Source organism: Rhea americana, unplaced genomic scaffold (assembly GCF_003343005.1).
Source record: "Rhea americana isolate MKP2758 unplaced genomic scaffold, rheAme1 scaffold_302, whole genome shotgun sequence".
Taxonomy (NCBI): Eukaryota; Metazoa; Chordata; class Aves; order Rheiformes; family Rheidae; genus Rhea; species Rhea americana.
The window spans coordinates 304,932-318,892 of NW_028186427.1; the positions used below are offsets into that span (position 1 = coordinate 304,932).

General features: G+C 39.7%; 1 protein-coding gene across 5 annotated transcripts in view; it reads right to left on the reverse strand.

The window, feature by feature from the left end:
- Positions 1–5,279: 5,279 nt before the first annotated feature.
- Positions 5,280–13,961, reverse strand: part of SLC12A7 (solute carrier family 12 member 7) — a 68,623-nt gene continuing 59,941 nt past the window's right edge. Inside the window, exons 22-26 of one of the 5 annotated variants that reach the window (XM_085309750.1) lie at positions 12,092–12,208; positions 9,575–9,756; positions 8,545–8,559; positions 6,308–6,441; positions 5,280–5,856 (exon numbers count right to left, since the gene is read on the reverse strand). In XM_085309750.1, coding sequence (XP_085165876.1) covers positions 5,765–5,856; positions 6,308–6,441; positions 8,545–8,559; positions 9,575–9,756; positions 12,092–12,208 — 540 coding nt within the window. In that variant the 3' untranslated portion in view covers positions 5,280–5,764. Of the gene's footprint in view, positions 5,857–6,307; positions 6,442–8,544; positions 8,560–9,559; positions 9,757–12,091; positions 12,209–13,961 lie in introns of those variants that run through there. The other 4 variants (XM_085309751.1, XM_085309752.1, XM_085309753.1 and 1 more) reach the window with 4 other exon arrangements.

Below are 13,961 nucleotides of genomic sequence, written 5' to 3' on the forward strand. Positions count from 1 at the left end.
AAACAAAAAAAAGGTTATGTTATACAGACAGGCCATCAGACATAATGAAACTTTCTTTTAGAAAAAGATTTGCAATATCCCTCTCAGTAAGCCAAAGAAAGCTATTATGCAGCAAGTGTATTCAATCAAGAAAGTGAATTGTATTTTTTGAAATAGGTACTAAAATGTAATGTAAGAAATTACTTCAGGACAAAACAAGAAAACCTCAGTGCACATTTCTGAACAGAAATCTTTGAGACCATCTTTGCAGAAACTTGCTGGGAAGTTGTAACCTAAGTTGAATTGTTTTCAGTTCTATTCCTCAGTCTTCAAACAACCTCCAAACTTTCTAGATTAATCATAAGAAAAAGATTCTGCCTTGTGATTCAAAATATCCTGAATATGGATCCATACTGTTTGTGTAAGGAAATATGAACCTTGCCAAAAGGCATCCACAGATCCACATCCCCTCTTAACAGTAACACCATCACCATCCTTGGATCCTGCACCTGTGCTTTCACTTTATATACTTTTACACGTCTACATGGCATGGTAAAAATCCTAAGGCAGAACTTGGCAAACACTTGTTGGAGGGTGTGGTGGGTGAGCACCATGGCTGGATGTGCCTTTTTGCCATGAAACTAGTGAAAGGTTCCAACGCACGTGGCCAGGGACTCCCAGAGCTCCTTAGCGGTAGCTAGATCTTGCTTGAACTTCCCAGAGGTTTACATAGTTCTCCTTAGCTATCAGCAGCAGGCACTCTAGTTCCTCAGAAGGTTCCCAGGCACCTCCCACAATCTCAGAAAAATCTAACAGCAGCCCAGAACTGCCATGCAAACTGCTTCCTCAATTGATGGCTTCTGGGAACTGCTCTCAGCCTAGGCTGAGCTGTTCTGTTCAAGGAGTTATTTTGGGAAATTACTTTTTTGACCAGAGGCGTATCTCTTCTCCTTTTCATCTGGAAGCTGAGGCATACTGGGAGAGAGAAAGTGCGCAAGAGTGCTTCCACGCAAGTGCTTTGTCATCATTGTGGTGGACAATCTCTTTGGCTGAAGTCCATTTCTGCTGCGATTTGAGGCCAGATGTCAATTTTTGTGTTGAGAAGATGTGCTTGCATTGGCATATTTAGAGGGGCCTGAATAAGCATCTGAGGGCTGGTACAGTCATGCAGGAGTGCTTGGCAGAAGAGGCTCTTTTAAGCTGTTATGGTGGGTGAGCACCTTGGCAAAAGACACGTTTGTTCTTCAATAGTTGTGGCACAAAACATGTCCTTTTTTTTTTTTTTTTGGAGCAGGCATGCAGGACTGTAGGACTGCAGTAGCCCTCACAAATGAATGCCAGGACCAGGCACTTCTGGCTTGGAGCATCAAGTTGTTTTGGTAGATAACCTCCTTGGCTGGAGGTGCTGTATCTCATACTATGTTCAGCAAGAGTTAAGCTATAAGTCTCAGCGGGAGATGAATGGGCAGTGGTGATGACAGCATTGCACTGCAAAAATCACTTTTCGTCCAGCAAGGAGGTCAAAGAGTACTTCCAAGCAACTAGTTCTGCGTCGTCATGGTGGAGCAACACCTGGGTCAAAGTCATGTTTCAGCTGTGATTGTAGGCATTGTGTCCATTTTGGGCAGTGAAAGGAAGGAGAAAAACAAACTCTCACAGTACTGCCAATACAAGGAAGCTAACAGTGTAAGAAGCCTGATGCAAATAATCTGTTATTAAAGATCATAATCTACAATGTAATTTCTATAATGTACTTGAACAGGTTGCAGAGAAGTAACCTCACTTTCATGCACTGCTGCTGAAGACATTCTCTTGGATAGTACATACAGAAGCACATAAGAGTCAATAAAAGCCGCCTGATAGGCACAGTTTCATGCCTGCACTGCTGGCAAGAACTTCTGAATTTGTTTTTTCTGTATGAATTATATTAAGTGAAAAAGTCATCTATAAGAGTTACTGGTGGTCATGGCCAATTGCTACACAGAAAAAGGACTCTGGCCTCTGTATCACAATTAAATAAAGTATTGTTTTCTATCACGACAAAATTAAAGCTAGACAGGTTAATACCAACAGAAAGTACGTTCCTCGCAGACTTTTGCATCATTCAAAGTAATTGCATATCTAGTTCTGCTGCGCAGATTGCTGGCAGGTGAACCCCCTCGATATTCAGCCCAGTGCAGCCACCTCTGTACCAGACCCTCTCCAGGACCTGACATCAAGAATTCCAGCCGGTCCCTGTATGCAAATACAAATTCTGCCCAAAAAAAAAAAAAAAAAAAAAAAAAAAAAAAAAAAAAAAAAAAAGGAAAGGAAAGAAAGAAACTTGGGAACTCTTCCAGTGGCTTGTGAGCAACAGCTCTCCCGCTCAGGATACTTCTCCTAGGCACTCCTAGTTGGCAAAAAGGCAAAAGCAGGACTGTAAGCTGTCCTTTCCTATAAGACACTGCACACATTCCTACCATATTTCTATCTTGGCAACACAGCTCGTGACAATTAATTCATGCTTGCAGGCAAGGAATTTGCTAAGCTAGCATCCCTTCAAACGCAAGTACAGCCTGCAGCCCTTGCCACAGTGCCCAAACGTTTAACGCCTGCAATTAAGTGCCTTCATAAGATGCAAACAATACTGTCCTTGACCCACAGGTTCAGCCCATTACGCCACTTCCAGGAATTGTGCTCCTTCCACGGCCTCCAATTGCTCCACCTTGCCCAACCGGCTCACACAGGAGTCTGAGCTCTGTGGAGCTGGTCAGGACATTCTAACAGACGCTCCTCTGAGTGCATGGGAACAGACTCCCCAGGGACCTATAGATGTGGATACTAAAACAGCAACCAGAAAAAGAGCAGGCTGAAAGGAGAAGAGCTGTTTCCTAAAAGGGAGCATGTAACAGTCTCCTGAAGCCTGATCAGCTACAGGCTGTTGAAGTGTAACAAAAGCACCACTAAGCTTGGGACATCAAGCACAGACTGCTAGTGACACTGGGTCATAAAACCTGAGCAGCATCTAAAAAAGGGGGTGGCTGCTCTACATGGATGATGACTACAGGATAGTACACGCATCTGATGAAACAAAAGCCTCCCTAAGGGACTTTCCAAATACCCTCTCCAAAGCCACTGGTGTGCCAGTACAAACCCTGGGGCTGGCCTCCCAACTGCAGGTCTGTGGGTTGAATGAATGACTTAACAGTTATCTGCTATTAATTACAATAGCATGATTCTATTAATAAAAGCTTAATTAACAGAACATGTTCYGATAAAAATCAGCTGTGATCTCTCTCCCTCAACCTGTTCCCCTGATCAGAGGGAATTTACATTTTCCAGTGGAGAATGCAATGCATATACATCACAACCAAAGGCATTTTTCCTTTTTTGGGAGCAATTTTTAGCATGTTCCAGTTGCACTATTCTAAGCATCTTGACAGTGTGCTGTTGTATCAGTAAGGGCAACCGTTATCCAAGAGAAGTAGTGACAGATGCCACCCTCTAACTCCCCACCTTCCACAGCAAGCCCACCACTGGTGGCCATCACCACATATCCCACTTTCCTTCCTCTCTTCCATTTGCATGGTGCATTTATCCCACCCCACACATTCACAGGCAGACCAGTGATGGCTAGTGGGATAAGCCACCCCTTTTGGCCGACCTCACAGCATGTCATACCAGGAAGACCCTTCCAACCACAAACAGGAACCACTAGTTTCCATCTGTCTGCATGTTATGACAGGACCCACATCTTCTCACACTGCCTTGTGACTGGCTTTGACACCATCATGCCTCACATGTGCAGCACTGTTACTTGCTGACAGGACCAGTTGCCCCCTCCTGACCATCCCAGAAAGGTGGGAGAGCAGTAAGGCCCTTCCCACAAGATACACATAGGCTGCTATTTCATTAAAGAACTGCCATGTTACAGTGGAAAGCCAGCTTTTTAAAACAATCTAATTATCCAYGCATTTGCATACCAGGCCCAACAGGGCATGCTAGTTTCCCCCCCATGCTCAGGGGTAGCAGGCAAGGAAGAGAAGGTGGCAGCCCAACCCATGGTCTCCATGGAGCACACGTGGCAGAGACCTAACCATGGACCATGCAACAGGGGCCTCGGCCCAGTTGGCACCCTAGATGGGCGACGCAAGCTTGGGCTGCAGGACAATGCCTAGGGCCTCTTGCTGAGACTGGGGAAATGGGAGATGGTCTTCTAGCCTGCAGATGTGTGCTTGTTGGAACTGCAGGAAGAGATCAGCAGATTGCAGCACTTCAGCAATAAGACAGACTGGATTGTCTCTGAGACCCTGTGCCTGTTAGTTGGGAAACGGAGACTAGCCTCAGCAACAGCCAAGACTCTAAGCTTGTGACTTCAGGGACCAGGAGGAAGGCTCCTGCTCCACCAGAGCATTTCTGTGGCCTCAGAGGCTGGGAGCTCTGACAACTGCAACATGAACCACATGAACCGAGCCATACAGCAGCACTTGGAGAAAGCAGTTAGTAAGAGTAGTGGGTAAGTCCTTGCTGAGGTGGTTGGCAGCACCCATCCACCCACCTAACCTGTTGTCTGAGGAGGTCTGCTGCTTGGTGGGGACATGTGTTCAGGACACTGTGGAAAGACCGGCAAGGATGTGCTTCAGTTAAAACCTTTCTGAGATTGCATTAGAAATATTTTTTTAAAAAGACTGTTCTATATGAAAATACTATTCATATAAAGTGAAAAAAAATCCCAGTCTTTTTAGAGTAGAACAATCTTTCAATAGCCAAGCATTGTGTTACACACTTACAAAATAAAAAAGAGAATGACCGAAAATGGACAGAGCTCTGACAAACTGAAAATGCACCTTCAAGAGTACACTTTCTTTAGTTGTTCAATGGTTTGAACAAAAACACTTAAGAGCTCATTTGTTTCAGAAAAGCCAATTTTAACAATAGCACATATGCATAACATTTCTAAGATAAACATAAGGTGATACAGACCGCACTTCATTAATGAATTTGCTATGTTTACTGACTGTTACAGCTGTATCTCCAGTCACATGGGTTCCTGCATCATGGACTCCCTATGCCAGCTGTACTCCCTCAGGCTGCACTAGGACCCCTGTGTGATGTGCTGAAACTACTCATAGTTCAGGAGAAAAACTGGTCCAGCTACCATTATTGTCACCTGAAGGCTACAGGCACAAGACAAAGTACTTTCTTTTAACAGGCAGAGAAACAGCATTTGAAACAACTGTGGCAAATCATGAGCTTTTATAAATTTTGCATATGGGGAACATTTTATACACATAATTAAATACAAGTTTAGAGTGGCTGTATATATTTCTGAATGAAGTTTATTGAACCAGGRCAAATCAACAGAAACAACATAACATAACAGCAGTTTTGGTAAGGGATGAAAACAAATTTCTCCTACAATTTTCCCCTTTTAATTCAGAAGGGGAACAAAGATAAAGAAACATGTAATACAAATTGCTTGGATCTCTATGTTTAAAAATGTCATAGCATTACCACTTCTTGTGTTTCACCAGTTTAACAAATGTTAAAGTGTGCTATATATAAATATCCTGATCCCTCTTGCATTTATTCAATAATTACAGAAATATTTTCTACATAGTCTAAAAATATAATTTAAATATAACTTTCAATAGAAAAAAACACACACCAGAAGATTCAGGTTGCAGATCATTTTCAACGCAGTAGAACTCTTTGTGAAGTTACTCAAATTATGGCAAATAACTTTGCACATTCAGTTAAAAAACAGAACAAAAAACAAAACAAAACCCCCGAGAAAACAGAAAGGTTAAGAGTAAATGGTGATCACTTCACGTCCACTGCCTCGAACTAGGAGAACTCGGTCCAGACCTTCTGTCAAAACTTCCAAGAACTCCATGTCTGTAGTACCATTAAGTCAAGGGATCAYATAAAAGAAACCAAATGGCYATTAATTCAAACCCAGCATACAAAGCATAAGCAATTTCATGAAAGAATTTTTGTTCCCCCCTTTTATATAGCCAGCACAGAGCCATTCCATTATCCAATTCACCTGCTTGCTCAGAAATAAATGAAGACTAATTTTCCTGCAGAAGTCCCCCAAATATGTTGTTCCTACTCTGCTTCAGAAAAGTTAAAGTTCAAAATTGAAGATTACACCAATTGAACTAAAAAGCCACCACTATCAACACTTCCGAAAACTGTATTTCTGTAAGTAAATTTTTTTCATAAAAACTAAGCTGTGCTTACCAACATAACCCTAGCAACAGTTATCCAGACAACTAAATAATGGTATAAGCACAAAACTAAGCTCTCAATTTCAAGAAATATAGAGTAATATAGTAGAGGATACAGTTTTCATCCCCTTTTCTGTTTTTAGGAGGTCCAGGCATATTCAAGAGAACTAGCTGTGCATGCTGTGATTTATTAAGCACTACTCCATTGAGCTTCACAGCGGTGTGCATTCTTCTCACATTTGACTGATTCCTAGGACACAAACACACACTTAAGTATTGCTACAACATTTATTCCATCTTATGCATTTGAATATGTAAAGTTAATCTATATGCATGTACAATATGCTATATTCATATACACCAGTACTTACTCAAAAATACATTCAGATATTCAAAATAAATTTACAAGAAAATGAGATGCCCAGGGATAAGAGTTAACAAGTACACTCTTTTTTGAAGAGGATTTAATGCTGAAATTCAAGCAATTCTAAGTGGCTTGCCAAAACGGACAAATCTCCCATTTGTCAGCTGTACCTTTTACAAAAAAAAAAAAAAAAAAAAAGCATAAATTTGATTTCTATAGAAATGAATTCTAGATAGAAATGCTCAGAATCCAGTTTATTAACTATACATAAAGTTAGGAACACTTGTGTAGCAAAGCACGTAAGAGCAACAAAGGATCTTGTACTGCTTGGGAAACACTGTAGGAGTATCATAAACTTGGTAAAGGAAATCCAGAATCAGCACAAAACTTATGAAAAAGGGATTAGTTTCCAAGCATGTCATGAGATGAAGGTAGTAAGAACTGCTGAACCAGAACCAAGCCTGCATTACTATTAGCTGATGGTTTCATTGCTGTGTCCACAAATATCATCTTGGCTGTAAATGTGTGTGTGACAAGAGAAAATTGCTAGAACTTTATGCGTTTTTTTTTCTTTTTAAGATCTACCTTGGATGATTTAGCTGCTCTTCAGAAAAAAAGCAGAAACAAAACAAAACCAGCTGCCTCCTCTTCCCCTAAAGAGGGTTTGCTTGCAGTTCCTGAGGAAGCTACACTGCCAGCTCTGTTGTTGTAAGGCTGGCCAAAACTGGGGGCAAGTCGTGTACTGCAGCACAAAGGCCATGGCCAGGCTCTGCCTAAGCCTGATTGACGAAGGGACGCAATGACCAAAGGCAGATGCTTTGCAAGCAAAGCCAGGTGTTTCGGTCTAAAAGAAACTGAGATGTAAAGAAAGGGAACCTTTCTAAAGGTCAGTGAAAGCCCATCTCAGGAGCAGAAGTGCTGTTATATTGATATATGACACTTGTACCACCCTATGTAGCCTATGCAATTTTCTTAATTCTGTTGTTTTAGCTAAAAGTCTTGCAGCAAAAGGTGCAACAGCTCTGCTCATATACTGCTCTGCAGGACTGGCAGGCTTGCAGCAGTAGTACATAAGACATCCTCCAAGGTGCCTGAACTAGTCTGGTGTCTCTCGAGTTTCACTAACATTGATCCAAAGTACAACGTACACTCTCTGCAATGCTGTCTCTGCTCACGAGAGCATGAGAAATTGAAATCTTTCCCAAAACAAAAATATCTAGACTAAAGTTGTGGAAGGAAACAGCATAAAAGAAAAAAAAATCAAAAAAGAAATTAAAAAAAATCACAAGCCAGCTTCACTCCAAGAACAAGAGACGTAATGTCCCCTTTTTGTATGTTAATAGCATAGCCAACATCTACAAGTTATGTCAGTTCTACACTCTGGTGGTATCACAGAAACGAGGCAAAACTGGTGTTTGATGAAGTGTGCTAGTTTCCTTTGTGGAGGGAAAAAAAAAAAAAATCTATATTGGAGGCAGGTTTAGCTCAGTTGGTTAGAGTGTAGTGCTGCTAATGCCACGGTCACGGGTTCAGTTCCCATAGTGGGCTATGTTGAGGTTGGACTAGATTGATCTCCAGAGGTCCCTTCCAWCCTTACCATTCTATGAAATATATTGTCCAAGTAGTTATATCACAGTGGGGACTGTTTTTCTAGGACAAATATATTTATTATTTTACGTAGGTAATTAGAAAACTAAAAATTTATCTGGTACAGAACAGCATTGTCAAGTTTTGAGTTATTACAGAAACTAGAATATACATTCTGTGACTTCCTTTGAAGGGAAAATTGATAACATTTATAAGAAAATATTAACAGATGGCAATAGAAAATAATTTTCTAGTGACACATGCCAGATCACAGTAAATAAAATACAAGACAATATACAAGCTGCAAATCATGATTTAGGGAACATGCAAACAATGTATGACACCACAACAACTAGGGAACACAGCCTAAATTGCTTAAATGAAAATGAAATACGGACTTACAGATTTCCCCATTCTCTACGTGGAAGAGAAAAACATGTATGAAGTCATTTTTATACTATCAGGCATATTTTTAATTCAGCAGTACTAATACATTGTACAGGCATACCATGTTTGAACTGTAATTTCTACACTCTATTCATTTACTATAGTTTAAAAATAGTATCTGGAGTAAGTCTACACCTTGCATGGTTCTAAAGTGATAGAAAATATCTCCATGACATCACAGCTCATCCCAGARCAAGATAAAGGTGTGCACTTGCAGGGTGATCAAGATGATGCTAGGAGTTTGCAGAAGGCAAACTTTTCACAAGTGTGTAGACCAAATTTTCTCTCCCCTCCCCACCCCTCCGCCTCCATCTAACTCTAAATATATTTTCTTAAAAAAATCTTAGGTCTGCTATCTGCAAGTCCTATCTGTTTTAGGATACATATGGTTTAGATATTCAATCTTTACTGCCATCCACAGTTTTGCTTTGGGCATGTGCAGAGAAATATTCAGGCATGCTTTGAGCTCCATTCTTCCTGGATTCAAAAGACATGTGTGTGCATGCATCACTAAGGCTTACAGAAGAAAACAAGCTGATGTCCTTTATCATTACATTTGTGTGTCCACAGCATACAGGCAGCAGCTGCCTTCCATCAAAACAGTGATGGTGTTTTATTGCCTTTTCTCAAATGCTTCACAGCTAAAGCACTCCTGAGACACACAGGAGAATGGAAGACAGACTGAGTATGGACACTGATACTAAGCATCTGGATGAGGAATTTCACTGCTGGGTTCAATGTAATCAAAGGAACACACATGGCATACACACAATTTTGGCCATATGAATAGTCCTGCTAAGGAGTATATTTGGTGACTTATCCACTAAGTGACTTCAAGATGAGGGTTGTGTTGTAAGTCCTTACAAGGACATTTGAAGTAAAGCACACAGAAAAGTCATGTTTCTGCTCTGCTTTAAACAACTAGAAACCCATCTGAAAAACCCACGACCAAGTAAGAACTCCCGACAACCACAGGGGTACTTACGGCTTCATGTTGAAAATATCTTTAAAACCAGACAGATTTGTTTCTTTGCTTTTATGCTTTTCAGCTACAAATTTTTCTTTAGTCCAAGTCATTTGCACTTTTTCTGGCACAGCAGCAGCCACACTTGCTTTGACAGCTGGAGCTGAGTGAGACGCAGTGTTTCTGTCATGGATTAACTGAGCCTGGCCAGAGGTGAGAGGAAAAAAAGGACTCAAGATTCAACCAAGAGAACATTTGTAGATCAGAGATTGTAATCTTAAAATGCAAATTTCACTGCATTAACACAAAAGAAAATAGAGAAAAAAGCACCTGATTTCATGAGCAAATACCAGAGTGTTCTGACTTTGGTGTGAAGCGAAACTGCATGCGTACATGTAGTTATTAGCTTATATTTGCAGGATTAGACCTGGAATAGGACATTTTCATAACAAACTGAAGTGAGGTTGAATCCAACCTGAGATGAGTTTTTATTAACACCAGGAGTTTATGACAATAAGCAAATTGAAAACCACTGCTCCTTTTTCCTCAGGTTTTCCATCAGTTACGTTATCTATCATTTGCTCTGACACTGTTGCAAAAATCATCATTGAAAAGGTTCATGTGCCATGGTCAGGATTTGCTCTGTGGGTTTGCTCTGGCTTGCTCACTCTATGCAATACAGACTGTTTCTGCATCCAAATACAAACTGTGTAACAAAAGCCAGCTACAGCCTTGCTTTTCTCTTCCTTTTTAATAGCAATAATTCATCAAACCACACTTAAACAGTATCATTGTTTCCAGATGCATAAACACCTCCGTGTTCTTCATTCCCTGCTCCCCTTGTTCTTTTTGAGGAAAGAGGAAAGGAAGGAGTATTTTGCATTGATTTTATTTCACTTTCCCTCTCAATACTATGCCTACAGTTTTTTTTCCTTTTTAATTTCCAAAAAAGCAACACAAACAGTACCTTAGAGTCCTTAACTGTAAGTGAATCAGTACTTGTGTGGGTTTTTGATACCTTTAGTAGGTAGTTAAGAAGTCTCTTCAGAGATCCGTTAAAACACGAACTTAATTGATTTCTCTAGCCTATATGGGAACCCGTTCATATTCACACAGAGCAGTGGTRGTAGCGTGTTCCTCCAGGTCTGAGGACTCGGAAGAATGGATTTCATTCAGTCACAGACAAAAGCATGAACAAAACCAGAGCAGATGAGAAAACTGCTTTCCAGTTCTGAACACTAGTGTATTTCCCAGTCATTACAGTAATTATGGCTATTTTTAACTACCTAAGGGCTTCTGGACTTTTCTGAATCGTTTCTCTTCTTCCTAACCAAATATGGGGAGTTCTCAAATCCCAGAGTTCATTTTGTGGTTCTTATATAGCTGTGATGCTCTTAATATCATCCCAAAACATTTAAGTCACAGATTTTTAAACAGAAGATTGGTTCACAATTTCTCTCCTTAGTTATCTACCTACCTACACTTTCTCCTATTACCAATTTCTGAATAGAAGGAGCTATTTACTAGGCATTTTTATAACATTTGTCTGTTACAAATGATTATTCATCAAGACAACGACTGGAAATCACTATGAATACAGTAGCTATCCTGAGAATGTRAAAAAGTTAACAAACAACAAGAACTATGCATACTAAACAGCAGTAGCCAGCAAACTAAAGAGTTCAAACAAGCAGCTACAATTCAGTACAATTGTGCTTTAAAGAAGAAAGTTCTCCATTTCTGGTAAGACCATGAGGCCAATAAGAAGAGAAATTCTGGACCTATAGCACATGCTTAAAAAATACCAAAAAAACCAAAAAAAMCACATTTTTGTTAGTGCTATTGTGATAGCAAATTAAATACATGGAAAACACCACATTCTTTTCATAATTCTAAAGGAAGAGGAACACAAGCAGATATAGCATTTCTACAAACTAGGACACACATCTTTAGAGATGAGCAACACTTGAAGTGCAGGCTAAAGGCACTGATTACATTCATCCATTTCCTTTCTAGTTCACTGCACAGAAAGAGTACTAACATTTTTGGGGTAATAATGGATTTTCATCAAGCAGCCAAACCTTCAGTTTGATAAATAAGTCATAACACATCTGTGCAGAAGATTTAGTACTTCAATGCAGGAATTCTGAAAAAAAAATGCTCTGAAAGCATGAAATACACTTTTAACAAAACACCTACTATTAAAACATTTTTAGAAACAGGATAAGTGTCTTTGCTGCCAGCTCTTAAAATAGGCATGCTCAGAGATCCTGAATCTTTCTTTTACGGAAATACTGGGTCTGAGAGAAATTAAGATGCAATTCATGCTACAGAAACATCATCTAGGACAAAAAAGTTAGAGTGAGATAATGAATTTAGGAAATATAAAACCTCAAACTATTAAACTTCAAATATTAAGCTTCAACTTTCATAATAAAATGAAAAGTCAGGTTGTTATTTCATAGTTTAGTTTTCAATAATAGCAATTCAAGTGTTACGACGAAAAAGAAATATCCAGCCAGTACTACGTCCAACTACCTCCTCCTCTGCATAATCATTAGGCAGCAGTGCCTGTACATCCTGGCCAATGGACTGTGGACTAGAGTAGCTTTTTCTTCTGATTGAGCCTCGAGACTCATCAGTGATGCTCTGAATCTGGGATTAAAAAGGTTATCAATGACAAAAACAGTCTACAGGAAAAAAAGCAGATCATTGTATTATTCAAAATAAGAATTGTCTTCATTAACGAATTAAAGTTGGTATCAAGGGTTTTTGTAAGTCTGGTTTCTTTTCACAAAAGCACTACTTATTGATATATACATATCCCCAGTGCATTGATATAATTTCTTAAAGTGTGAATTTTGAGCGTCTAATTACAACAGAAATAGGCCAATTATTTAAAAAGTGGAGAACCACCTTATTTTAGTTATGGTGTATATATTTAAAAGTCAAATTCCAAATTCCATCAGAAGATAAATCTATTTTGCTGAATTCAGAGGAAAAATGTTTACATAAAAGCAAAGACTTTTCTAGGATTCAACACCTCCCCCCCTTCAACTCCCTTGAACAGTCAATAACTGAGACAACCCTCAGGGCTTAAGTCAGAGACAGATTTTACYAGAAGAGCCTAAGTTGGATACTGAGCCCTGCTGGTATTTTCTTACAGTCTTAGCAAAAGGAGTTAAGATGGCTTGACTACTCCTCCCCTTCTTCTGATGAATGAAAACCAACATGCTACCGCATCCTTGGAAGACTACAGGTACTAAAAGTAGCTTTCTGGGCCTCCAAAAATGGTGGAGCTAAATAGACTTGAGACTGACAGTTTTTTCTTCCTCCATTTGTGATGCTTTTAGAATTACCATTTGAGCAGAAAAGTCAGAGGTCTTCCCCTGCTTTCACAAATTCTTGCCACGTTCTATCGCTGAAGATCATACTGAGCCTTTTGTCTCAGAAGATGCTTTTTTCCCCACACACTCTCTATAGATAACAGGGACCAACGCTACGTAAACCAATTTGAAGAATTGGCTCCAAATTCTGAAGCATCTTACCTCCTTTGTTAGTCTGCCATTGCATTTGTGAAAATATTAGTACTGGAAATACAGTACTAATTTACAGTACTAGTACAAATTTAAGTACCATCTGCAACCACTAGACATTTAGTACAGAAAATTACTGCAATTAAACAAGCAGCCAAAGACCGAAGACAGGGTCTTAGACCAGACTTAAGAAAATATTGTTTCCAGTAAGGGTATGTCTTGACTGCACACTGAAAAACTGAAGGAAGATCTAAGGAGATATATTGGTAATTCCTTCTGAATAATTTCTAAAAGAACAGGTAATTAGAGTGAGTTAAAAGGAAAAAAGATCAGCACTTCAAAATAGATCAAGAACTTCTGCAAACAGATTTTATTCTCTTCTGTTGTATATGGTGATTACATTACTGAAACTATTCCGCAAGAAGCCTATGATGAGCTGTAGGTGCAATACAGAGAAACAAATAAAAATCAAGTATGACAAAAATTTGTCATCCCACCACTTAACATCAAAGGAGAAAATTACAGATTGGTAGTTAAGACACTAGAAGTTTTGACTTCCCAGACAGAATGCCACCTCTTAAGAGCAGAGACTCCATGTTTTCCAAGTCCCACTGCTCAATCTATTCATGGCCTCTCCATTGCAGATGCTCATGCTCTAAATCTCCTTTGCTCTTCACCTACATGCACCCACTGTTTGCTGCTGCTAGATAAGACTGATCAATCTACACAACAGCAATTTGTGTTCAGCTGCTCAACATAAAGCTCTGATGGGAAGGACAACTGCCTTCCCACTGCTCCAACAATCTCTCTGCCAGCCTCCATATTTATTAGTTAGGCCTCCACCAGAGAAGGAAGACAGCAACCACCAAGCA